Below are 27,147 nucleotides of genomic sequence, written 5' to 3' on the forward strand. Positions count from 1 at the left end.
ATTTATCCAGGATTTTAGACACTGTGCTGCCAGTTATGGTTGTATAGAACAATCACATTTTGCTTGCTAGTTAATTGGTTTCAATTACTCCAAGAAGAATGATGCATCTGGTCTTTGTCTACTCACATTGGAAATCATCTGTCCATGTTTCTCTATTCTTCTTTCAGTCCTTATTTTTCCTTGATCTCCCTTATTCTACATTGTTCTTATTTCTACATTGTTCCACCTGTTACCCATGTTAAAGTCATATATACCCATAAAACCAGCAATACCCCAGCCCTACAAGGTTCCAAGGCTGGAATTCTTTTGCCCTATAAAAAATCAGATAAGAGTTTTTACAGAGAGATCCGTGGAAGTGGTTACTACATGTCTGTCTTGTGAATTCCTTAACGGAAAAAATTAGTTAAGAAAGGAATTAAATCATCAAGGAATTCTAGAGGGGAAGGCTAGTGCACTCTGCTACATTTTCAGGTGGCTAACAAAGGGCTAAAAACTTTATTTTCAGTAATATTATGAATAGGCCATGGATTGTTTAAATCAGAGCACTGCTTCTTTTCTCCCAGCAAGCAGAGGCTACCAGGTCACCAGGCAACCTAGGGGAAGTTGATGGCTCTGGATCAGAGAGCTCATACACCAGAAGCTGCAGTTTCTACAGGTCTAGGTCTGGAGTTAGACTTACTGCTCTAAGCGAAGAAGAGACCCAGGCCTCCAAGTTATCAGTTTCGGGTTATGTTCTTATCAGATATTCTGATTGTGGGTGTTTTTTCTCTGGGTTGCAGATAATTATCCTTCTGCTGTCTTTGAGAGTCCTGAACCAAAATAATCAGTAAACTGAGGTAAAAGTGAGCATAAGGAGTTAAGAATCTTTTGAGTGAGGTAAAACCAGAACAGAAACTTGGGCAGGTAAAGCTCTATGTCTGAGCCCTAAACACTGACCAAATGCCTGCTGATAAAGATAATTGCAGGAAGGCAGATCTCTGCATTTACTTAGGGGAGAGGAACAAAGCCTGGCAGTGGGAAACTGTTCTGAACTAGGGAAATAATCCCCAAATATGTAACAGAAAGGGAAGTGAGCTACAGTGAAATACATCAAAGGACAGTCACTTTATCCACAAAGCAGTAATCACAAAAAGTCTTGCTTTTTGGTTCAGCCTTTATCAGTTCCTTTGTTTCTGTTAAATTACTTGTGAAAAGATGACTAAGCAATTTCTGTATAATGTTAAATCTTGTAGCAATATACAATAAGAACAATTACCAGGTAACAATTACATTTACAATGTCCAATTTACCTCTATTTAGGAAATTCAGAGAAAATATTCCATTATCTATCCCACCTTGGAAGTCAATAATTTTTTACCTAATTTAATTTCTATCCTAACTTATATTACCAACCCAAAATTATCACTGTAGGTTTCATAGCATTTTCTTAGACAAACAATATAAGTTTTTATGTCTCTCAACCTTATGTACTTTACAACTTTACTTTGAATTTCTGTTCTGAATTTGGTAACAAAGGAAGATGTAACTATCTCTCCTTTAATCCCATCAATAACTTGAAAAGGATATAATATTACCTGATTAAAAGGAAAGTACAGAGCGAGTATCTTCCGAAACTAAGAAAATAACTGTACGCTCTCCCCAGGATTCCTCTGTAACATTGTGGCATACAACTTTAGACTATGGGCATAGAATATCTGACAGACTTTTCTGTGAAGCAGGAATTTTGAGGGACTGTACAATCTTACCTTGACAAAGTTCAGAAGTTGCCTTCTTTTATGTCTTGCTTGTCCAATTTGGACAACATTCTATCAGCAGTTGAGGCGAGGGAAGTCTATTTGCCCAGTAGCTAACTTTGCCACAAAGGAAATTAAACTCCATATCAAGGTTCTTTGTTTCCCATAACAACCTTTTTCCAAGTCTGACACAGTCCATCTTCTGCATTATATATTATATTAATACAGTGGTATGGTTTACGTATCACTTAACTTTTTAAAATGTGTTTTAAAAGATGTGCATTCTAGGCTACATTTTTGCACTGTGGCACTGCTTTGTATTGCTGAGAAGAGCTTTTGTTTATTTCCTATAACTCTTAAACTCAATTGAATAGAGAAACTATGTCTGTCTTTTAAACCTTGTTTTTCAGATGTTGAAGAAAGTGATGTAATTTTTATATTGTCTATCTTGTCCCTGATAATTCTGCTATAACATGACAATATCAGAGTTTAGCTATGACAACAATTATTGGTAATTAACAACATGGGAAAAATAATAAAATACCTTAGAGCAATATTCAATAAAAAGAGAAAAATTATAAATTCTATGAGCTATTACGTACTTTTGTAAATATATGAATATACTGAGAAAAGGTTATATAGATTATTGGGTAGGAGATGATATCATAATTCAACAAACAAGAGACTTATAAAGAGAAGACTGTGCAGGAATAAAAGAGTTCAAGTATTAGATGTTCCTATTGAAGTTTACAGGGAGGATCAAGTTATCAAGTTGAGATGTTCACCAAGTAGTGAGAAGCCCTAAGGGAGAATTGGCTTCACATGAAAGTGAATGTTGGGGAGAGGTCAAAGGAGTATAAAGACTGGGCTTTTATGTCATCATATACAAAGGACAACTGAGGAAATCAAGGGAACAAGGTTATTCCATTTCATAGTGAGGCTAAGAATAGACAAAAATAAATATTCTTCTTTCTAAAGTAAGGAAATGAGACAAAAGAGTAGAATTGGTCTATGATCTCATACACAACCACTGTTCTTCGGTGTGAGATGGGAATTCAGTGAGCCTCATATTCTTTATCATATGAAACAGAACCTTCTCTGTATCCCTGAGATTGTCACAGGGTAAAATAAAGCCATCCACTATAAACAGAAATTTTATGAAGTTAAATATAAAACATACATAAGTCATTATCAGCTTCTAGTTTTCTTTCTTCTTTCCCTCATCTTAGATAAGCAAATTGAATTGTTTCTGGTTATTAGTCAATTACAAATTAAAAGGAAAATTTTGTAAATGACACTGTTGTACAAAATAATTACCCCAAATTTGTTAAGGCTCAAGAGTAGACAGAAAAGACAACAAAGACAAAATAGTAAGTTGGATTTAAGGGAAAAAATAATGTCAAGTCAAAGTGGAAGTGCCTATAGGAAATAATAGAAGAAAGTGGGGTGGTAGGGAGATTGCATTGTTTTTTTTTTATATTTATTTATTTATTATGTATACAATATTCTGTCTGCGTGTATGCCTGAAGGCCAGAAGAGGGCACCAGACCTCATTACAGATGGTTGTGAGCCACCATGTGGTTGCTGGGAATTGAACTCAGGACCTTTGAAAGAACAGGCAATGTTCTTAACCTCTGAGCAGTCTTTCCAGCCCCAGGGAGATTGCATTGTTAACAAGAGATATGAATCCATTACTTAAACTTCTTTAATAGAAGCATCAATGGCCACAAAACTCAGGTTACAGCAACTTAAAAATGTAAGGAACAGAGATTGTTTTAGACAGAACCTTTTCTGCTATGTATTTATAAGATAATTTGTGCATGATGTGGAGGAAGATATAGCGAGCTATCAAAGACAGTCTTACTACTTTGAATACCACACTACACTTCTCTTTCATGTATTGATCAGTTATGTAGCATGCCCTTTCAAGCATGTTCTAGGATTTGGAACAACATCTAACATAAAATTTTAACATCATTATGTTTATTACATAAAATTAGGTAAAAATCATAAATGCTACCATTACAAAAAGATTTTCTTATTGTAGAAAACTCTTATCAGGGCCTCCTTTATGTCTCTGTTCCTCAGGCTGTAGATGAAAGGGTTCATCATGGGTGTCACCACTGTGTACATCATAGCCGTGACAGTCTCTTTCACAGTAGAGTTATTAGCTGGTGGACATAAGTATACACCAATAACTGTCCCATAGAACAGAGACACCACAGACAGGTGGGAACCACAGGTGGAGAAGAGCTTGTAGATGGTCTGGGTAGAATGAACCTTGAGAATAGAAAAGACAATCTTTGCATAGGACATAACAATGAGTAGGAATGGTATAATACCGATGAGACCACTCATGATTAATATCATTAACTCATTAATGGAAGTGTCTGAGCAGGCCAGCTTCAGAAAAGCCAATATGTCACAGAAAAAGTGGAGAATCACATTGTTCTCACATAAAGACAGTCTTGTCATGAGTAGGGTGTGCATCATTGCATTGAATGTGGCCAGCATCCACAGTGGAATCAATAGACAAGCACAGAGCTTGGGGCTCATGATGCTGGTGTAATGAAGGGGGAGGCAGATGGCCACATAACGGTCATAGGCCATGGCTGTAAGAAGAAAGCTCTCCATGTCTCCAAAAAACAATAAAAAGTACATTTGTGTCAGACAACCTGCATAAGGAATGGATGGGTTCTGGCTTTGCATGTTTTGTAGCAATTTGGGCATTGTGACAGAGGAAAAGCAGAGGTCAGAGAAGGACAAGTTGCTCAGAAACAAGTACATGGGAGTGTGGAGATGGGTGTCCAGAAAAATGAGGATGATGATGATAAGGTTTCCCAGGATGGTGATGAGGTACATGGCCAGGAACAGGGCATAGAACAGGTGATGGTACTCCGGGGATATGGGCAGGCCCAAGAGAAGGAACTGGGAGATGACAGTTTGGTTGTTTCCAGTCATGATCTGTCTCCAATGACTTTAAGAAAAATAATTAACAGTTTTTTAAACTCTCAGTGTTTGAGCCTGTATGAGATAGATTAATTCTATTCTTCAATCTCAATTGTTTAATTTAGAAAGTATATATTTTTATATTTTCTAATTTTTATATTCTTTGCCTTGCTATGCCATGGAATAACCTTGATCTGTTAAGTTCTTCATTTGTCCTTGGTAGGTGATGACATACTAAACAAGTCCTATATACTCTGTGGACATTTTCCCAATTCATCTCCATGCCACAGTAAAAAGTATTGTTTCTGAAATACACAAGGTGTGCTTCTTTTTCTTTAGTTATCAATCTTACTTTCACAAATTTATTGTAATCTCTACATGCCAATATGCCCAGTCATTATAACCATGAATGACTTTTCTTCTTGTTGCCTTAGCATGCTCTAATTGTCTAGTATTACCTAATCAGACCTAATTGTTTCTGTTATGTACAATATATTGACAAATCATTTTTCTGCCTGCCTGCTTATTCTAAGCAACTATAGTTCACCCCATTATGTAGGTTTTTCTGTTAATTTTTAAAGGATTTTTATACACCTAATCCTCTTAATTCTATGAGCCCCCCCAAAAACCACATATACTTCAATGTGTTAGATTACCAATTAAAAGTCAGATATAGCTCTCTCTAACCTACTGAATACACTGCCTTATCATTGACTAATTATCTTCAATGTTTTCCTCCACAGGCATATGAAGCTCAATGCATTTCAAGAGAAAGTCAATTCTCTTTTTCCAACATCTGGTTTCCATGTCTCTTCTTTTTCATAGTACAATACAATTAATTCAACATCAATTTTATGAGTTTTATTGCATTTTTCTTTTTCCTTAGCTTGGACTCTAATCTTGCACAACATATAGTTTCTCTTCTCCATCCTTCTCTTTCCAGTCATTTAAAACCATATATTCATATCCTTATTAATGGATGACACCATTTTCTGACTCAAATATTGAAGTCAACATTTGATTCCAACCCATGTCCCCTATCTAAACACTAGTTTCTTCAGTATGTTTATCCAGCACTGGCATTCCGAGATGGAATTACATTCTGAGATGTAAAATAAAATGACTATTTCCTGATTTATTCCTCAGGTTATCATCTTCTTCTTCAAGAAAAATTTCTATCATGTGCACAAATGATGTTTGCTTATCTGACTTTACCATCCTCTATAACCCATTACGGTCTTACACATTGCCTCCATTCTTCTCTACAGCAATTCTGTACTTCAAATTGAAGTTTGCACACCCATCATTTGTGAATTGATCCACATTTTATCTATTACATGCTTTCCCTTGTGGTGTGATTTGTCTAACTTATGTTTCCACAATATGATATGCCATATGTCTTACCATGTTGCCTGTGCATCTTATACTCATTTAACAGCTACCAATGACCCTGATCACTGCTTCACAGCTATTGTTGCCAGACTAACTTCATGCAGGAAAGGCCATGACTGCCCACATACAGAAGCAACACCTACACTGCCTGGATGAGAGTCAATGTCCATGAAGATTTCCTGGATGTGATTTATTCTGAGACAAAGATGTTTTAAAATTTAAGGCAGAAATTCACATTAAGTCCAAATAATTTTTCTTCAATTTCCTCCAGAATATAAAGTCACTAAACTTGAAACTTTCAGCATGAAAATTTAATATTTTGTGATTGGCTTTACAGAAATAACTGTATTGATGGAAAATATTAGTGTGGGAAAGATTCGATGCTTTTTTCAGTAATGGTAATGACTCATAATTTTTATTCCTCAATTCATATGACTCTACTGATAGTAATGTAGGAAAATATATATGATGGAACATTTTATAAAGTAGCAGTTATTTTTATCCTGATCTTGATTTCCTCTTCAGACATCCACACCTAACTTTTAAGTTAATTATAAAAGGAACTGGTCTAGGTCCTGATAGCAATTTTGGTCAGATTATAGCTCTATAAATACCTATGAAGGTTTTTTACCTTGTGGCTAACATTTAAACTAGTAATTAAATTTAAAGCACTGTAAAATATGGATCTATTTTCATTCTTCTACACGTTGACAACCAGTTCTGCCAGCACCATTTGTTGAAGATGCTCTCTTTTTTCCATTGAATACTTTTAGCTCCTTTATCAAAAATTAGGTGTTCATAAGTTTGTGGGTTAAAATCAGGCATGATTCTGGACTCTCTGAGCATGGCGGACAATGAAGGCAGATGAGAAGCCAAGGACAATGGCACTAGGTTTCGATCCTAATACATGAACCGGCTTTGTGGGAGCTTAGCCTGTTTAGACGCTCACCTTCCTGGAAGTAGATAGAAGACCTTCGTCTTCCCGCAGGGCAGAGAATTTGGACTGCTCTTCAGTATCGAGAGGGAGGGGGAATGGTATGGGGGGAGGAGAAGAGGAGTGGGGATAGGGGGAGGGAAGTGGGGGGAGGGGGCAATATTTGGGAGGAGGGGAGGGAAATGGGAAACGGGGAGCAGGTGGAAATTTTAATTAAAAAAGAATAAAAATAAATAAATAAAAAAAATAAAGCACTGTAAAAATAACTTTAACCCTTCGTAATGTGATGACACTCATGCAAGCAGTTGTTGGAAGAAACACAAAACTACAATCTCTTGAGAAACCTTATCCAGACTGCCCTGAATGTAAGACTAACTTCCACTCTTCCCAGGGACTCGAGTTCACATCTGCTGGATTTATCAGTTCTCCATTGTGTGGGCTGCATCTTTAAAATCCTTGTCTTGCTCTGCTTTCTTCTAGATAACACTGTCTAATGAACCCTAGTCAGTATGTAAAATGGCAAAGAAGTCAAGGTGAAATACAGAAAGATGTGAGAACAAGGACTGAGGCTCTAGCTCAGGGGTACAGTAGTTACCTAGCATGCCCAAGGTTCTGAGTTCCACCTCTAATTGAAAAAAAAAAATAAAACAAAATGAAAGACACAAAGATGTGGGAAATTCTTTCACGGCACTACCTGACTGAGTGCAGCTCTGGGGTCTCCAATCCTGCTATTAATCATTAGTGCAGCTTAATTAACAGTGTAATACTTGCATATTATATTTGGTGACAATGAGAAGGACAACATAGGTGAAACTGTGTACCTAGTTTCTCAGAATTATTCTTATTCTGTGAATGAGTGGCCCTGTCTTATGTAGGTGTTGTGGGATGTGTTAATCGTGCTCTTACGCTTCTGAGGCTGACAATAAAGTTTACCTTGAATTATTGGGCAAAGCTAACTACTAACTGACCAAAATTAGCCATAGAGATTTTAGATGGCTAAGGACATATACAGAGATACCAGAAGTAGTATGGAGGGGTTTAGAAAGATTCTCAGCCCTTTTGGATTGAAGAAGGGGAGAGTGAAGAGTTCACTGGTTACTTCTCAGTTGTTTGTCTGATTATCCAGGTTATTACCCTTATATCTGACTCCTGAGTTTTTAATAAAAAAGAATAATTGGCATAATACATGCATCATACAGGTTTATATGCAGAAATTACCAATCAGAGATAGCCTTTGAAGTTTGCTGTTTCTGACAATGTAGTTCTTTTCTTTAATTCTTGACCTGAATAGCAGATGATAATCTCCCATGGACATGGTTCTATGAGTTAATATACATGCAACTCACCTGGAATTCTCTGAAAACAGTGACTCTTGCTTTGAAGCTGATATTCAACTTTATACATGGAGACTCGGGTGATGCCAATACTCTGGTCGATGGGTTTCAGTAAGGAACAAGTACACGCGTTACTTACAGTTACAGAATGCTGAGCTCTTTCAGATAGGAGATCTATTAAAATTTTTCTAATTTTCTAAAGCTAAAAATGTTTTAAAAGAAGACTTAACAACTCCAGTATTGCCTGAACCCTCTAAAGAGATATTACTAGGGTGAAATGGAAAGAAAAATTACCCTGTAAGTAATTGTAATAAAATTCATCATCACCAAAATGATTATCAATGCTACTATGGGACAAAGTATTTATTTCTACAGTATGGTAAATTTTACAAAGTTTGAAAATGACAGATAATGTTATCATACCTGAAAACTGCCAGTCATCACAAAACTGGAAATGCAAGGTTCATATGCTGGAAGACAGTAAGGTGTCTCCTGACAATATTTTCTAAAAGGGATGAAGTTATATTAAGGTCCCTGCTTCAGAGCCTGTCACCCTTATTCATTACAAGTAGGAAAGAACAGCCTCTGTAGTCAGCATTTTCTCACATGGCCCTTTCTAGCCAACCCTGGACCCAAGGGGCCCTGCATCCCAGAGGAGTCCAGATCCTGCATAACTCATTAAAGATACAATAATTGCCCAGGACCTATCCAGGACAAATTTTCTCAGTCCCCTGGGGTGGGGGCTGCTGATGGCCGTTGATCACTCCTGAATATATTAATGGAGAAGGTGGAAATAATGAAGAGAATATTAATTTATTCCCACCATTTGCAGGTTATAAAATAGACATGATTTATTTATAAATCCAATTTAGATATTTATGCAGGGTAATGGTCAACTATTTGAAAAATACTGAAGTAAATATAAATACTTTGTATATAGGGAAACTTGCTACTTTGATCTTGACTACCAATTTGTGGGGATGGAGTTATTCTCAGAATTCTTTTGTTACTCTCTAAATTTCCTTGGCATGAATAGCAAGCCTCCTCATTCATTTCTCATCCTAGTGATTTATGTGCCTTGCTTCATTTTTAAGATGAGCTAATAGATTTTTTAACATTCTATTAAAAGTACAAACTTTTGGTTTCATTAACTTCTTTGACATTTCATCTTCACTTTCAACTGATTCCTACCCTGTGTGTGTCTCTGTGTGTGTGTCTTCTGTGTGTATGTGTGTGTGTGTGAGGAGAGAGAGAGAGAGAGAGAGAGAGAGAGAGAGAGAGAGAGAGAGAGAGAGAGAGAAACAGAAAGAGAGAGAGAGAGAGAGAGAGTACTTTTGCAGTGTATGTGTGTATGGATGTAATTTCCTCCTACCCAATTCTTTTGAGATTTAGGCATTCTTTGTCTGGATTCCTACTACAATTAACTATAGATTTTTTCTTTTCCAATGTTTGTAAACTCCTGTATATATTTCTCTCAAAATTGTGTTTGCTGTTTTCACAACAATTTTGATAGTTATCTTTTTGGAAGAATGGATGAAGAAAGTGTGGAATATATACATATTAGAGTACTACTCAGCAGTAAAAAACAATGACTTCTCGAATTTTGCATGCAAATTGATGGAAATAGAAAACACTATCCTGAGTGAGGTATCCCAGACCCAAAAAGAGGAACATGGGATGTACTCACTCATAATTTGTTTCTAGCCATAAATAAAGGACATTGAGCACATAATTTGTGATCCTAGAGAAGCTAAATAAGAAAGTGAACCCAAAGAAAAATGTATAGTCATCCGCCTGGATAGGGGAAATAGACAAGATTGCCCGGCAAAAACTGGGAACTGGGGGGTGGGGTGGGATGGGGCTAAGGGGAAATGGGGTGAGAAACGTGAGAAGGGGAGGATGGGAGAAGCTTGGGGAAATGGGATGGTTGGGATATAGGAAGGGTGGAAGCAGGAGCAGCGAAATATATATCCTAATTAAGGGAGCCATCTTAGGGTTGGCAAGAGACTTGACTCTAGAGGGGCTCGCAGGTGTCCAGGGAGATGTCCCCAGCTGGTACCCTGGGCAACTGAGGAGAGGGAACCTGAAATGACCCTATCCTATACTGATGAATATCTTGCATATCACCTTAGAACCTTCATCTGGAGATGGATCGAGATAGAGACAGAGACCCAATTTGGAGCAACGGTCTGAGCTCTTAAGGTCCAAATGAGGAGCAGAAGGAGGGAGAACATGAGCAAGGAAGTCAGGACCACGAGGGGTGCACCCATCCACTGTGACAGTGGAACTGATCTATTGGGAGCCCACCAAGGCCAGCTGGACTGGGACTGAATAAGCATGGGTTGAAACCGGACTCTCTGAACATGGCGGACAATGAAGGCTGATGAGAAGCCAAGGACAATGGCACTAGGTTTCGATCCTAATACATGAACTGGCTTTGTGGGAGCTTAGCCTGTTTGGATGCTCACCTTCCTGGACCTAGATAGAAGTGGGAGGACCTTGGTCTTCCCGCAGGGCAGGGAATTTGGACTGCTCTTCAGTATCGAGAGGGAGGGGGAACGGAGCGGGGGGGAGGGGGAGGAGAAGAGGAGTGGGGATAGGGGGAGGGGAGTGGGGGGAGAGGAGTGGGGGGAGGGGGCAAGATGTGGGAGGAGGGGGAGGGAAATGGGAAACGGGGAGGAGGCAGAAATTTTAATTAAAAAAGAATAATAAAAAAAGAAACCTTAAAAATGATTAATATATTTTTAAATATTATAAATGTAACTCTTTTATCAGGATGTAGCAAAGAACAACAACAAAATAACTTAATTATTTATATATGAAGAAGTACATGATTCTTATTCATAGGCAATATAATAGTCCATGCAGAATTTGAATCTGAAAAAGGTTACTAGAACTACTAATTTAGCAACACTATAGGATACAAATATAACAGTACATATTATAGTATTTCCCAGTCACTAAATAACTTGTTATTGCCTTTTCAGAAAACATCAATTTCTCCCTCCCACAGGGGAATAGAATCCAATTTCTCAGAAGATGCCTGAAAACAAAGGTGGCACCCAAATTCTATAGTGTTGACATTTCCTACACAAATATTTGTTTGTGATAAATTTTAACTTCCAAATTAGGCACAATAAAGATTAAGAGGAACAATTAGTTATAGTAATAAATTATCTCAATTAAAGCCATCTAATGCTCTGTTTTCTTTCTCCAAAAATATACTCTATTTTACTCATCTTCCCATTTTTGGTCATGAGAGCTATTGCAATGCCTTTGTAACAGATAGTTAGGTGACAGACACAGGAAAAGTGATGCAGTTTTACCCTGCTCTCTAAGCCTCATTTGAAGATTTACCTGAAACTCCCTATATAAGGCTTCATAGCACAGTAACTGTCTTGGTTCTCAGGATGGTGGAAGAACACCTCACAGGGAGGGCAATAGATAGGTTGTGGAAATGGTAGACAATGTGATCACTCATATTTCTTGTAGATGGAGACTGAGCACTCAGTTTTTGTCATGCTAGATGGATGGCATATCATTCAACACCATGATCTGTTCACCTCTGGCGTTTTCCATTTAATACTGTCAGACTAGAACTGAGTGGAGGGAGAAGTAACTGTAAGTCTTTATTAAGGAAGAATCAGGGATGAAAGTCCCTAAAATGCGCCATATACATACAAGAAGCTGTCAAGGAAACAGTTTATCTTGGCTCTTTGTTTGAGGGTGTAGGTCCACTGTGGGAGGAAGATATGACATCTGGAACACCAGGCAACTATTTACATTGCATCCACAGGCAGGAAGCACAGTGGTGAAAACATATATTCCATCATCCAGTACTGTATTATAGAATCTATATTTTCAAAACTGTAAAATACAGATTAAAAACACAAAGGCCTAATGATGTAGGATTTCTTTCTGTGTGTTTCTTTTCTTGGTTAATGAATAAAGAAACGGCCTTGGCAGAATTTATATATAAATAAAAGATGGAAGGGAAGATGGAACTGAATGCTGGGAGAAGGAAAGAGTCAGAGAGATGCAATGGATCCTCTGCCTGAGGCAGATGTTGGTTGGAATCTTTGCCAGTAAGACACTATCATATGGTGATATACAAATTAATATAAATAGGTTAAATTAATATAAGAGTTAGCCAATAAGAACCTAGAGCTAATGGATCAAGCAGTGACTTAATTAATACAGTTTCTCTGTGGTTATTTTGGGGCTAAACTAGCTGGGTGGCCAGGCCAAACAAGCAGCTTGGCTTTTCTTGCAACAGCCTAAGGCATATTTTGATATAGTATTTTCCTTGATTGCAAGATTAAATTTTGTTAATATGTCATCTTTCATTTCAATGAAATTACAACTAAATTCCAAAAAGAACTTTTTGTACAAATTGATTGTATGCATATAAAATTTACATGTAAAGCAATTAAAGGTTGGAGGGAGGCTGCTTGTTCTTTCCGGCCGCCCAGCTAGCTTAGTCCCAAAATAATCACACAGAAACTGTATTAATTAAATCACTGCTTGGCCCATTAGCTCTAGCTTCTTATTGACTAACTCTTACATATTAATTTAACCCATCTCCATTAAACTGTCCATCACCACGAGGCCATGGCTTACTAGGTAAAATTTCCAGTCTGTCTCCTGTGGCTCCATGGTGTCTCTCCCTCTGCCTTCCTTCTTTCAACATTCAGTCCCATCTTTCCTGCCTACCTAAATTCTGCCCTGCTATAGGTTCATAGCAGTTTCTTTATACATAAACCAATAAAAGCAACATATAGACAGAAGGACCTCCTACACCAATTAAATATTTAGCTTTTCATGTGGTGGTTATTACTTTTTATTGAAAATAGGTTTTCTCATACAATATAGTCTATGATTTCCCTTCTGTCTCCTTCCAGATCATTCTCATACATTCAACTCCACACCTTCTTTCTCTCTTTTGAATACAAATAGGAAAAAGAAAAGCAAAGAAAAAGTAAAAGGGATACACACACACACAAACACACACACCATATGAGCAAAAACTCAGAAATCATTATATGCAAGCAACAGACTAATAAGGTAAAAATGCCCAAAGAATTAAGAGACAAAATAAATCTTCAAAAAAAAAATCATTGAGTTTCAGTTGTTTTATGTACTGCTGGGCACTAAACCTACTCTTACATGTGGTTTGTTATACGGTAAGACTTTATTGGCAAGGATTAATTTTTCCTTTGTAAGTGGTTGGTCAATTGGTCACAGCTTCTGGGTGAGGGAGCAGAGATCCTCTTCTCATCACCAGGTTCCCAACTTGGACTTGTGCAAGCCCTGAACATTCAGCCACAGTCATACATTCATCAGTCCTGTTGTGTATAGTCCATTATTTTCTTGGTGTCTTCTATCCCCACTAACTCTTACAATCTTTCCTCTTCCTCTTCCACAAATTTCCTCAAGCCATGAGGAGAGGGTTCGATAGAAATATTCCATTTCAGACTGGATGCTGTAAGGTCTCCCAACCCCTATACATTGCCCAATTGTAGGTCTCTGTATTTGATTTATGTACTTTATGAAGTTTCTCTGTTGATTGCAGTACAAGTCACTGATTTGTGGATATAACAGGAAGTCATTGAAAATAATATTCCTACATTTCTTTAGCAAAACAATAGTGTTTGTTTTTCCCATATGTGCATGACCTATCTAATCCCAGGTTTTGGCTCGTTGAGCAGTGTCAGACATGAGGTCCATCTCATGAAGTGGACCTTCAAGCCAATAATATAAAGGTTTATTACTCCCACAGTTTCGTGTCGCTATTGTGCCACTGTGTCATGTGGGCTGTCACCATTGTGGGCCAAAAGGTTTATTGTTGAGAGGGTGTTTACTAGTGGCCTCTGTACTCATCAACTATCTGTTTCATCACTATTCACATCTCCCCATTTGTCCTTTCATTGACCTATGCAGTACAGTATTTGCATAAGAACACTTACGTTGATTAATGAAATAGAATTGAGGACATATACTTGTACAGACACCTGATCTTTTATGAAGAGGCCAATAATACACTTTGGGGGAAAAGACAGCATTGTCAACAAATGGTGCTGGTCAAACTGGATAGCCACATGTAGAAGAATGAAACTAAACCTTTATCTCAACCTGCATAAACTCTATTACAAATAGATCAAGGACCTCAATGTAAGAGCAAAATATGAAACAGATGAGTAGTATCTTTAAAAGTAGAACATGTGCCAGTCTTTAAGTTATTTCCATGATCCTAGGAAAATAAAATGTAGGGCCTGTGGCTATTAGTTAATTCTAGGCAAAAGCAGAACTGTAGAAATGACTCTGTAATTTTTAAAAATGTCAAGAAGGTTCATGAATTTATCTAGAAGTAGAGGAATTGTAAGAGCTATTGGATGTGGAGATCTCCAAGGAGACAGCATCTTCCAAACAAAATATGACTGATATACATATGAACTCAGAGCCTGTGACAGCATACCCAATACCCACACAAGTTCAAACCAGATAAAACCACAATACAAAAAAGGGGCAGTGGACAACCATCTGTAACTCCAGTTTCAAGAGATTGGCCAGTTTCTCTTTTCCAATGGCCACTGCATACACAGTGCACAGACAAAACACCCATATGCACAATAAAATAGTAAAGATTAAAAAATTAAGAATGAATGAAAGCCAATATTTGTTCAGAAACAACACATAGGACACATTAGGAGATTGGGAGGTTGAGATACTGGGATGTTATCATGGACTTAGTATTTTGGAAGACAATTTAAAAATTAGATAACAGTTAAAGCAGAACTCAGATAAACTGATAAAATTTTGGGGTGACTTAAGATGTAAGGAATGGAGGGCACTAAAATAGCAGCTCTAATATATGCCTCTTCAGGATCACCCAAGAAACTTAAAATAGAAGAATATTCATGTTCAAAAAATGGTTTCTGTCTTCAGTTTTACACTCAGATATATCCTCTTCTATATGCTCATCCTTTTTTTTCTTTTTCATGAGTGGAAGTCAGGTTTCTTCTACTTTGAAATAAGGCAGTTATATTACTAGTGGGTGAATAATTTTAAATATTAAACACTTTATTTTGAGATAGCTTTTTTGTTGGTTGAAATGATTTAACTATTGATTTTAATAGTAAATGATAAATGAGTGAGTATATTATACTGAAAATATTGTGCATTTGACGGAATCTTGGATGGCAATGAGGTAATCTGGAATAATATCTCCACATTAGTGCAGTCTACTTATTGGGTACAGTTTTCCAAAATTGTCAAGTGCTGCTATCAAATACATAAGGGAATTTTCTTCTCACAAAGAACTCTTGTCAATGCCCCCTTTATGTCTCTGTTCCTCAGGCTATAGATGAACGGGTTCAGCATGGGGGTCACCACTGTGTACATCATTGCCATGACTATCTCCTTCACAGTGGAATTATTAGCTGAAGGACATAAGTAGAGACCAATAATTGCCCCATAGAACAGTGAGACCACAGACAAGTGGGAGCCACAGGTGGAGAAGACCTTGCGAATGCCTTGAACAGAAACTTTAAGAATGGAGGAGACAATTTGTGCATACGACACAATGATAAGAAGGAATGGAATGACAATAACAAGTCCTCCCATGATAAATATCACCAACTCATTAACATGTGTGTCAGAGCAGGACAGTTTCAGCAGAGGAGATATGTCACAGAAATAGTGGGGGATCACATTGTCCTCACAGAAAGATAATCTGGCCACAAGCAGGGTGTGCAACATGGCATGGAATGTGGTCAGAACCCAAGACAGCAGCACCAGACTCACACAGAGCTTGGGGCTCATGATGCTGGTGTAATGAAGGGGGAAGCAGATGGCCACATAGCGGTCATAGGCCATGACCACTAGAAGGAAACTCTCAAGGTCTGCAAAATACAAGTAAAAGTACAGTTGTGCCAGGCAACCTGTGTAGGAAATGGATGGAACTTGGCTCTGCATGCTTTGTAGCAATTTGGGCATTGTGACAGAGGAGAAGCAGAGGTCAGAGAAGGACAAGTTGCTGAGAAACAAGTACATGGGTGTGTGGAGGTGGGAGTCCAGGAAAATGAGGATGATGATGCTGAGGTTCCCCAGGACGGTGGTGAGGTACATGGCCAGGAGCAGGGCATAGAGCAGGTGGTGGTGCTCTGGGGGGATGGGCAGGCCCAGGAGGAGGAACTGGGAGATGACAGTTTGGTTCCCTTCTGTCATATTCTTTCTCCTGTATTGTTAAGTAAAAATGACATAGATTCTTAGAAATACAAATTAAAATAAGCAGATTTCTAGGCTCTTTTTATATTGTTTACTTTAAAACAATTATTCTCATAACCATAATTATAAACTTATAATATCTGTAAACCCTATAGTATTCTTTAAAAAACCTCCTTGTATGTTTCAGTATTCTATCATTTCCTAAACAGGTTTAATTATGAACTTCTGCGACATAAAACATGTTAGTTTTTCCCTTACCTGTCTGAATGACCTTGCTAGGTAAATGAAATTGGTTCCTTCTCTTAGTATCTCTGATACACTGTTGTTTCTCAGGACTCTGAAACTTTATTTTTAATAATTACATATATGTGTGTGTGTCCCATTAAATTGATATCTGAAACTCAGTTGTTAAATTTGTGTCACCTTCAGAACTCCAACCTGTTGCTTAGTTTCTTGGCTATGTCACAGGCACGTCAAGTACATCAGATCCAAATGAAACCCATGATACCACTTTGCTCTTTCCCAACTTGCCCATGTTCTGCTCTCAGTTCTGTAAAAGGGACACTGGGTACTCAGTTCTGTAAAGGTGACATTGGAGAACTGATAAATCCAGTATCTGAAATGCCTGAATAGAATAAGCAATGTGTCAGTTCTATTTCTCTTCCTAACAATGTCAATCTAGTAAATCCTGTAGCTCCTCTTCACCCTTCTACTTCATCCATTCATCACCTCAACACCACACTCGTAGACCAGGCTGGCAACTAGATGTTGCCAAGAATGTGTTTACAAGATTATCAATGTTTAAGTCACTAAACTTTGAGTAATTTATGTGATGAATCTCAGGAAATCAATTAAAGGACTTAACATCCTTAACATTTCTCTTGTTCAAGCCAACTTTCAATAATATCCAAAGCTCTTATGTTCACAAATGATGCTTTATTCCCTGAGCTGTGGCACACCTGTGTGCTGCTGCTAATGTGACTTAAAAGTCACATTTTCTTGTTTCCAGCATTTTTACACTTGCTGTTTCATTTGCCTATAACTTCCTCCCCTCTTTAGCCCCTTCACCTATGTTATCCCCATTTATCTTTCATAGATATTATATGACACTTGCTATTCAAAATTTTCCACACAAGATTGAGACCTGTTGCATGCTCTCACATTATTCTATGCTCCTCTCACATGACTCAATGGCCCTGATCACTGATTCATGTAGGTTCCCCACAAGAACGTGCACTACCTGCAGGAAAGGCTATGTCATCCTTCATCTTGCAGCAGGGCCAACCCATGGCATAGTACTTGTGTGTGACCAATGCTCATGTTTGTTGGTTGTTTTTCAGTCTGAGACAGACTCCTTAAATGTTAAAGGCTACAGGCCTCTACTAAATTAGAGACAATATCTACACTAAATCTTGTGGTGGCACATGCCTTTGGCTCTAGTATTCTGGAGGCAAGTACTGAGCCATGTGGCTAACATAGATAAGAACAATGGGTTAATATAAGCTACAAGAGCTAATAAGAAGCCTGAGCTAGTGGGTCAATCAGTTTATATCTAATATAGACTCTCTGTGTGGTTTTCTTTGGGGCCAAACGGCTGTGGGACCTGGTGTCAGGACAGAGACCCCAACAAGCAGGACCTCGTGTTACAGAGAAAAATCATGCTTCAGTGTATAACATTTCATGTCATGATTAACATGTATGGATAGACTAGTCTCTGTTACTGATTTTTGATGAAATACTAATTCTAATGGTGCCATGAATATGGTTTTCAATGTCATGAGTGTCATTGAATGGCAGACTCAAAGTAAAATAAAAGTATTTTCTTAAAATTCTACTTCCCTTGTAAATGAGCGTGACTCATATAGTACAGAAATATATGAGGAGGTTAAATCAGAGACCTTACCTGCAGATGCTGTTCTAAGTAATTCAGAGAGTTTCATATCTTCTTCATCCATTAAATCAGTATTTCTCAACCAGGACAGCACATAACAAATCCCTAGGAGATGGTGTAATTCACATTAAATACAAATCACCTAGAAATATGTGAAAACATGGACCATGGTTCTGTAGATCAGATTCTACATAATAAATAAAACACCAGGTGATGATACCTGAGTGCTGGAAGAGGCAACACTTACATTATCATGGAAAATACACATTGGTGAGTTCCATCAGGTAAATTTAAAGAATCTTTGATGGGAGTCCTGCTTAGTGTTTATTGAAGTGACACAGCAAAGTTAAAAAATGTCTTTATCATCACAGGGCTATTATGTTAATAGAGTATAATCTTAGCAGACTAATTACAGAACTATTAATAAGAGGAACCACAGGGTGAAAAAATATTACAAATGGCCACCATTAATTCAAGTGCCATGGTGTGGCAAAGTCTCTGAAGATGAGAGAGACAAAGAAGGAAAATATTATTTCTGAAAAAATCTTCTTACAGAGAATCATACACTGTAGGATATTAAAACTCTTGTGTTGTAAGGATAGTAAAACATCAGCCCTTTTATCCACCTGCCAACTCATAGAGAATATCTGTGAGTAATGCACAGTCCCTAATAAAATATCATGCTCTCTTTTTTCACTATGCTCACAGAAAATAATAGTCTCTAGTCAACACCTAGATCTGCATCACCCTTTTTTCTATTTCTCCTTTCAGTTAGTTATCTCTGGGCTTAAGATGCTCTGTATCCCAGAGGAATCTAAATCCTGAACAATCTTTAGAGTAATTTTCTAGGATCGTTCTAGGACCAATTCTTCCAGAATCTTGTAGTGGTGACTGATTACACTTGTTGATCATGTGTTACTATTCTTAGGGGGAAGGCGAAGAAGTGACATTCATAGGTCAATGCTTATTCATAACTTGTTCAGGGATGAGTTGAACACCCATATTGCTGGAGTCTGTATTTCAAAGAATAATTAGGAGCTAAATTTAATAATTTAGAAGATCCTAAGAATATGAAAATGTTGAGAAGAAACCATTAGTTTCCATTATGGAAACATCACCATGAGAACACGTACTTTGAAAATGTTCCTGTCATACATTCTTGACTAAAATGTAATACTGTATAAAAAGGCCTCAAGATATATAGATATTATGCTAACAGGGCCAGAATTTATCACTCAACTTTGTATACCTGTCAATATATCTCAAAAATAGAAATAAAATAATGTCTGATGAATTCCTTAAGATTAAACTTAACTTTCTTCAGGGTAAGGTACAAGAAGAAGCCTAGATTCTTCATCTCTCTGGAAAAACCTTAATTGTATCTGCTACCATTACACCAACCACTTTCTTATAACCATGTCAGTATAACCTACTGCCATGTTTTATATCCTTGCCGTTGTGACTCATGGCATTGCTGACAGTTGTAAGCTCTGCCTTTACTGTCCATCCCCTGTATTTAACAATCCTACTTTTTTGCCATGCCCCTGTGACATCATATCATGAATCCATCTAGGTAAGAATTCATTCATTGTGTCATGGACTTTATGATCTAATCACCTCTAGAAATGTCACTATCTATGAAGAAGTACAAACAATCTTCACCTTCTTCCTGATGAGTATGTCAGGAAATGTAGCACAGAGAGATATATAACTCAGACATAAATCACAATGAGATGCTGTCATTTCTAGCAGCATAAAAAGACAGGCACAGTAAGAGGGGTGTCATAGGACTTCATTATTAGTTGAATTTTAAAAGCTTTTTCTTGTAGAAGATTGGGATTGAATAACTTCAGCAGCCATGGATAGGGGAAGTTGACCAATATATTCTAAGAATACATAAACTAGATTTCAGGTATGTTACTGCATATTAGGATGACCACACTCTATAGTTAGATATGGTTTATCTTAAAAGACAAAAAAGAAGGATTTTGTCAGTTTTCATCATGAAGTGATATTTTATATTATAGCCTTGTATATCTTGATTTTAAGCACCACACAATATATTCACAACTTAATGCTTTTGTCAATTCAAAATAAAAATAAAAACTAAAACTATTCTTAGAAGGAGACATTCTTTGTAAGGTTAGTTTATATATAAATTTATTATAATCTGTGTCCTTTCTAGTGACACCAAACCTAATTTTCATTGCCGGTTGACTATTGGGTCTATTTTCAAGGTGATAGATGTTAATTTAAATATTAACGTTCTATTTTATCTCTGATAATTATATTCTACTAAGCCACCAAAATTTGGGGATTATATGTGTGCCATCAAAAAATACACAGGGAATAGTAACATATTTCAGAACAATTATCAAAGTAAAAGGCAAAATGCAAAATTATGATCTAGTTTTGTAGATAAGGTGCCACTTAAGCAAAAGGGTGAAAGGAGATACCATGAATCAAAAAATATACTGGGAGAAATATTATGACTGTAGTCATAAATTACTGGAAGAAATATCATATAGAGTACAGAGTTTAGCAATGTGTAAGTGTAGAATATTGAAATGGCAGTGGACACTTAGTCAGAAGCATCCACTGAGGAGACATACGGAATAGTAGGAACCTTGGATGAAGATTAGCTTCTAATGAAGGTGTGCATTTAGCAGAATGTCTGAGATGTTGAAAGAGGTGTTGTTATTGCACACTCAGAGAGAAAACAAAGGGAACAAATGACCCAAATTTGAAATCCTGGCTCATCATCTGACACTGTGAGATTGGAAAAATGATTACTCCTTTCCTTTTGAAGAAGGAGCACCTGGAAAGACACTGCAGAATCAGGCAGGTTTCTGTGTTACTAAGGCTTACTCATAGACACTGGGTGATGGGTAAAAGTTTTGAATTCAGTTCTTAGCCAGTAAAACAGTGATATAAAATGAATTGCATGTGTATATTAGCAAAGTAAATTACCAAACAGAAGGAAGGATTAGTAGAAAATAAATTTTATGTTTGCTTCTAGCACCTTTTCCTGTTTTTGTGTAAATAAGGATGGCTGGTAAAACAAAAGAAAAACAATGCAGACTGTCTTAGTTAAGATTTTTATGCTGTGAAGAGACACCATGACCACAGCAACTCTTATAAATAAACACATTTAATAATGGTTGACTTAAAGTTTCAGAGGTTTAGTCTACTCTCATCAGGGCAGGCCATTTTTAGAAATCTTTTCAGGATACAAATCTACAATATAAGAATTCAGCATGAAAATTTGACATTTGGTGATGAATTTCGGACAGAAAATTTTGTTTCTAAAATATGTGGGTAGGTCCATAATGTTTGTGACTAAAAATAAAAATTTTATGATTCTGCTCTGACAGTTTCATGAAAGTTGATGTAGAAAAATGAATAGGATGATTATTTTTGTAAAGTATTAAAAATATAAAAAGAAGAATGTACTTGTTTCAAAATCTCTAGGATTTTGTCTTTGGTCTTGATACTAGGTTTTGAGAAACATTAGTTTTAAGGTTTCTTTGAAGTTTCCTTTTAACCTTGTTAATATTTTAGTTAGTACACTTGAATAAAAAAGATTACCATTCATACTACAAAGAGACTTATACAATAAACTTAATGATATCAGAAGAGAGTTACTCTCCTGAAAAATTTTACCTCTGGATTGCTTTGGACTTACAATTTCAATATCTAGTACGTCAGGGACTCCACTCTGTCAAATATCTCTGCAGAATCTAGATTTACACAATTAAGAATAGTCTCCTGTTATATTTCTCCTGGACAACCTTCTCTAATAATACTCAACCTGTCTCAATACTGACACAAGAAGAAGAGGAGGATTCTTAAGAGATGTAGTAGGTCTGGGAATGCAATTTAATGCCACAACTCTTTCCTAACATATATCTAAAGTACTAAACTTGATGTCTAATATCAAACATCCCCAAACACAAACAAAAATGAAAATGGGGACAGATGAGAGAGACACATAGAGAGAGACACATGCAGAGACAGACACATACAGAGAAAGATGGAGATACAAAGATACAGACACAGAGACAGAGCAGAGACTACATGAGTCAAAATCAAATGCTTGGATCTTCATCCTGTTGGTGAGGTTTATGGCATTCAGTGTTTACATATATGAGTGTTACAAAGGGAAGAGACATATAGGGTAAAACCACACTGCTTCTGAAATTCTGCTTGTTCTGTGAATGATTGGGAACTGTGTCTTGTGTAGAGGCATGTGGAGTAATCAGAAACCAGAGACCTCACCTGGAGTTTTTGCCACTGATGACTTGATGTATCTTCGCCAGCTGTGAAACACACAATTTTAGATCTGAACGTTTTAATGGAAGTGCTTTTAACATTAAATATGCAAGTATGTCTTCATATAATAGGATAGACATGGGAGAAATAGTCCCAGAGTTTCTGAAACAAGTACATGCTTCTTCTTATATTTATACTAATGTATAAAAAATCAGTCATCAGGCCCGGCAGTGCTGGCACACGCCTTTAATTCCAACACTCGAGAGGCAGAGATGGGGACATCTCTGTGAGCTCACGGCAAACCTGATCTACAAGAGCTAGCGCCAGGAATCACATTTATTTTCTCATATTAATTTCAATGACACTCACTGAACAGAAGCATGAGGAAATTATTTTCAATCACCAATATTACAGGATACTGTACACCTGACCCACTCACATATTTTTCATGAATCCAAAATTTCCTGCCTCAAATTGATCGCAGACACTGATGATGCCTCTGAAGCTCAGATTCTATAGAGCAAATGAGCCTACAGGAGATGTCACTAGTACGGTCAGTGGACTGTACTTAGGAACTACTGCAGTCATTACTATTAAACATGTAGGTTTTTGAGCTCTATCAAGTGAATTTAATTATGGTCTTGGATATCTCAACTTGTTCATAGTTTATTAAAGCTCCGTAGATGAAGGTATGTTAAAGGAGATTTAAGTACTACAGAAAGAATACTAAAGCTGCTGTAAGAACAAGCAGGCTGGGCATTGTGAGTCATCCCTAATCATAGCTCTTGTGAGGCTGCGGCAATAAGATCACACTGAATTCAAAGCACTCTTAGGCTATAATATGAGTCCCTTTTTCAAAAACCCAAATGAACGATTTTGCTGCAATATGAGCTTTGAGAACTTTGCATAAGGTGTAATTATAGATGTTTCTCTTTCTTAAAGAGATAATTGTGTTCATGAAACAAAATATTTCAACATTTGCAAAGTCTTCAGGGGGAAGAGATAAATAATTTAGCATATCTGAAAACGTGTGCTGCATAACATCATCCAATCAATATCCTCAGGCTAGAACTGTAAGGTAACAGCTCATCCTTACCTGCAGTGAACAGGACAATGTCCAAGCCCTCATAAAAGATACTGCTCTCCTTTATTCACTATAGACACAGATTGTAAAAAGTCACATAGTCATCCCCTAATCTTCACCTCTGCTTCTCTCATATCCCCTTATAGTCATCCCTGAGCCTAAGAGGCTCTACATCCCAGAGGAGTCCAGTAACTCATTATAAACAGTAATTACCAAGGACCTCTGTAGGACCAGTTTTCCCAGAGTCCTTCAGTAGTGAATGATTATCAGCACCAATCATACTTTACTGTACTTAAGGAATGGTGGACTTGGAGAGAAACCCATAAATGCGTGCTTATTTGTTTACTTGTATAAGTGGCTAAAGCCTATTCTTTGTGGAGTGGGGAGGGGTGCTTGAGGAAGAGAGTTTGCAAACTCCCTAGAAGTAATTGGAGACCACACTGATTGAAAGAATGTGCATTAGAGATCATGATTTACTAAGGAAGCCACTGTGACATTTAAAGACACTCAGTTTGGAAACACTCCCAGATAGTATGTAGTGCGTTAGTATAACTTTGCCTCCTGTAAATACAACAATAATAAAGAAGAGATCATGAACTTGGGAGGGAAATGGAGAAAGTGGGAGGAGTTGTACAGGGAGAAGAAAGGCTAGAACTGATATAAATACAGCATTAGTGTATGAAAATTAAACAAAATATTTTAATTAAAATAATGAAAATAAATCTTTAAAATGCAAAGTAAGCAAAAGTCAGTAAGATAAATATTGTGTGTTTTCTCTCATTTGTGAATCTTACATTTAATTTTTTATTTTATTAATTTTAGTTATGCATGTGTGTCTCTGTGTGCCCAAAGGTCAGAGGCATCATATGTCCCTGGAGCTGGAGGTACGGGCATTTTGTGCAACTTTGTGTTGATACTTGGGCAAAAACTCAGGCCCTCTCTAAAATAGTATGTGTTCTTAGCTGCTAAAACATCTCTCTTAGGTTATCTGTCTATTTGTCTGTCTGTCTAGCTCTTTGCCTGCCTGTATATATATATATATATATATATATATATATATATATATATATATATATATATATACACATACAGAGAGAGAGATAGATTGATAGATAGATAGATGATAGATAGATGACCCTAGCTTTGAAACTACAATAGGAAAGTAAATAAAACACTTCAAGCTGTAAACAAGCTAGGACATTCTGAAATATTTCTGTAACACAGGAAACAATTCCAAGAACTAAGCTTCTTCACAACCTGCAGGGTCAAGAGGTAATCTACAAATGGGGAAACCCTTTTGAGTTTCATACCAAGCATACAATGTATATGTATGATATACAAATAACTGAAGGTAACTGAACATCACAAACACCAAATAATCCAATCGGTAACTGGCTAATGAATAAATATTCTATTCTCAACAGAAGAAACATACAGTTGAGAACAAACAGCTGAAAAAGATGTTTTTTCTGAATCTGGGCCACTTCATACAATTGTTTTAAACTCTGTGCATTTACTTACAAGTTGCATGATTTTTCTTTTCTTTTCTTTTTAACCTTTTTTATTTATTCTTTGTGTCTTTCACATCATTTATTTCAATCTCACTCACTTCCCATTCCTGACTATCCACCCTCTGCCACTGCAGCTCACCCCCCAAAAAAATTTAAGAGAAAAATTGAAAAAGGAAAAAAAATCTAATTATGTCAGCTAGAGTGTGACACACTGAGTCATGAAGTAAAGTCTCTTGTCCATATATCTTTACTTGCAAGTGTTCATTGCCAAGAGTCATTGGTCTGGTTTAAGACTTCTGGTTTCTGCTACACTAGCAATGCTGGGCCCTCACTGTGACTCCTCTTGTTAATTCTGTTGTTGCCATATGTTATGGAGATCAAGCAGTTTTTGGTCTGTAGGAGTGTTACTTTCATGTGCTCCTGCAGATCATACACATGGGGTGAGTATTGGGGAGGGCCAACCTATCCTAACCCTGGTTCTGGGTCTGGGTAGTTGCAGGGTTGGTCAGCCCAGCAGTCAGATCTCCCTTATCCTCAACATCAGGGTGAGCTCTCCTATATTGCCTTGGTGAGTTCACTTTTGTAGCAATGAGCAAGAGGCAGGATTTGTTTTCCTGCTTTCATGTCCTCAGTCCTCAGGGTCAGTTCACCCACCATCAAGGCCAGCTCTACTACGTTGCCCAGTTGTGGCACAGGGACCACTCTCCTGAATACTGCAACAGATAAGGTGCAGGGCTGAATTTCTCGCTCTTCTGTCCTCAAGGCCAGCTCTCCCACATGCCTCAGGCATTGAAGAGGGAAGAGGGCAGTTCTCACCCTCCCGTTCTGCCACATGGCAGGTGAGTAATGTAGACAGCTTTTCCATGCTCACAATATTGGGGCCAGCTTGCCCATACATCTGCCAATGGATTTGACTCTATTGTGCTGCCCAGGCGAGGGGCAGGGCATGCTTTCCCGAATGTTGCAGCTGGTGGCAGGCAGGATAAGCTCTCCTACCCTTCTGACTTCAGAGCCACTATACCACCTGCCTGAGGCATTGATAGGCAGGGGAAGGGCATTTCTCCCCTGCCCATGCTGCCACATATCAGATGAGTAATGGAGATAGCTCGCTATGCTAATAAGAGTTCATTTTGCTTAACAGCTTAAAAATATTTCATTATGTAAGTGTACATTATGTAAGCGTACCACATTTTCATTGTTCATTTATTAGTTGATGGACATTTAGCACAGTGGTTCTCAACCTGTGGGTTGTGACCCTTTGTAGTATCAAACGACCCTTTCACAGGGGTTGCATATCAATATTCTATATATCAGATAATTACATTATGAATCATAATAGTAGCAAAGTTGCAATAATGAAGTAGACGTGAAAATAACTTTTTGAGGGACTGTATTAAAGTATGGCAGCTTTAGGAAGGCTGAAAAGCACTGATCTAGGATTTGTCCATTTCCTAACTTTGTGAACACAGCAACAGTGAACATGGATGACCTGGTATCTCTGTGGTAGGATATAGAGTCCTTTGGCAATATGTCCAGGAAATATTCGAATGGGTAATATCTATTATTTTTATTGCTTTATTATTATTATTGTGTCATTTTATTTTTACATTTGTAATTAAAATATAATCACAGCACTTCCCCTTTCTTTCCTCGCATGTCTCCTCTTTCAAACCAATATTTGTTGTGGATGTGGTTTCAGGGCTCACCACTTTGTATTGGAAATCCAATGAGGGCTCATCTCTGGGAGAATCTAATTCTCTCTCAGCACGCAATAACTGCCTGTAGCTTTTAGTTTAGGAGTGGGGACCCTGTAAGATTTTT

General features: G+C 37.4%; 2 protein-coding genes across 2 annotated transcripts; both read right to left on the reverse strand.

Moving 5' to 3' along the window:
* Positions 1 to 3,755: 3,755 nt before the first annotated feature.
* Positions 3,756 to 4,694, reverse strand: LOC130877296 (olfactory receptor 1496-like). Its single transcript, XM_057774441.1, has one exon. It carries the CDS (start codon positions 4,692 to 4,694, stop codon positions 3,756 to 3,758), a length of 939 nt encoding a protein of 312 aa, XP_057630424.1.
* Positions 4,695 to 15,626: 10,932 nt separating this feature from the next.
* Positions 15,627 to 16,568, reverse strand: LOC130877173 (olfactory receptor 1468). The gene has a single exon (XM_057774145.1). The coding sequence runs from the start codon at positions 16,566 to 16,568 to the stop codon at positions 15,627 to 15,629; it is 942 nt and encodes a 313-aa protein (XP_057630128.1).
* Positions 16,569 to 27,147: the final 10,579 nt, after the last annotated feature.

This window comes from Chionomys nivalis, chromosome 7, assembly GCF_950005125.1.
Source record: "Chionomys nivalis chromosome 7, mChiNiv1.1, whole genome shotgun sequence".
Taxonomy (NCBI): Eukaryota; Metazoa; Chordata; class Mammalia; order Rodentia; family Cricetidae; genus Chionomys; species Chionomys nivalis.

Coding starts and splice junctions, on each gene's coding strand:
- LOC130877296 (XM_057774441.1), bottom strand. CDS start 4,694: ATGACTGGAAACAACCAAACTGTCATCTCCCAGTTCCTTCTCTTGGGC.
- LOC130877173 (XM_057774145.1), bottom strand. CDS start 16,568: ATGACAGAAGGGAACCAAACTGTCATCTCCCAGTTCCTCCTCCTGGGC.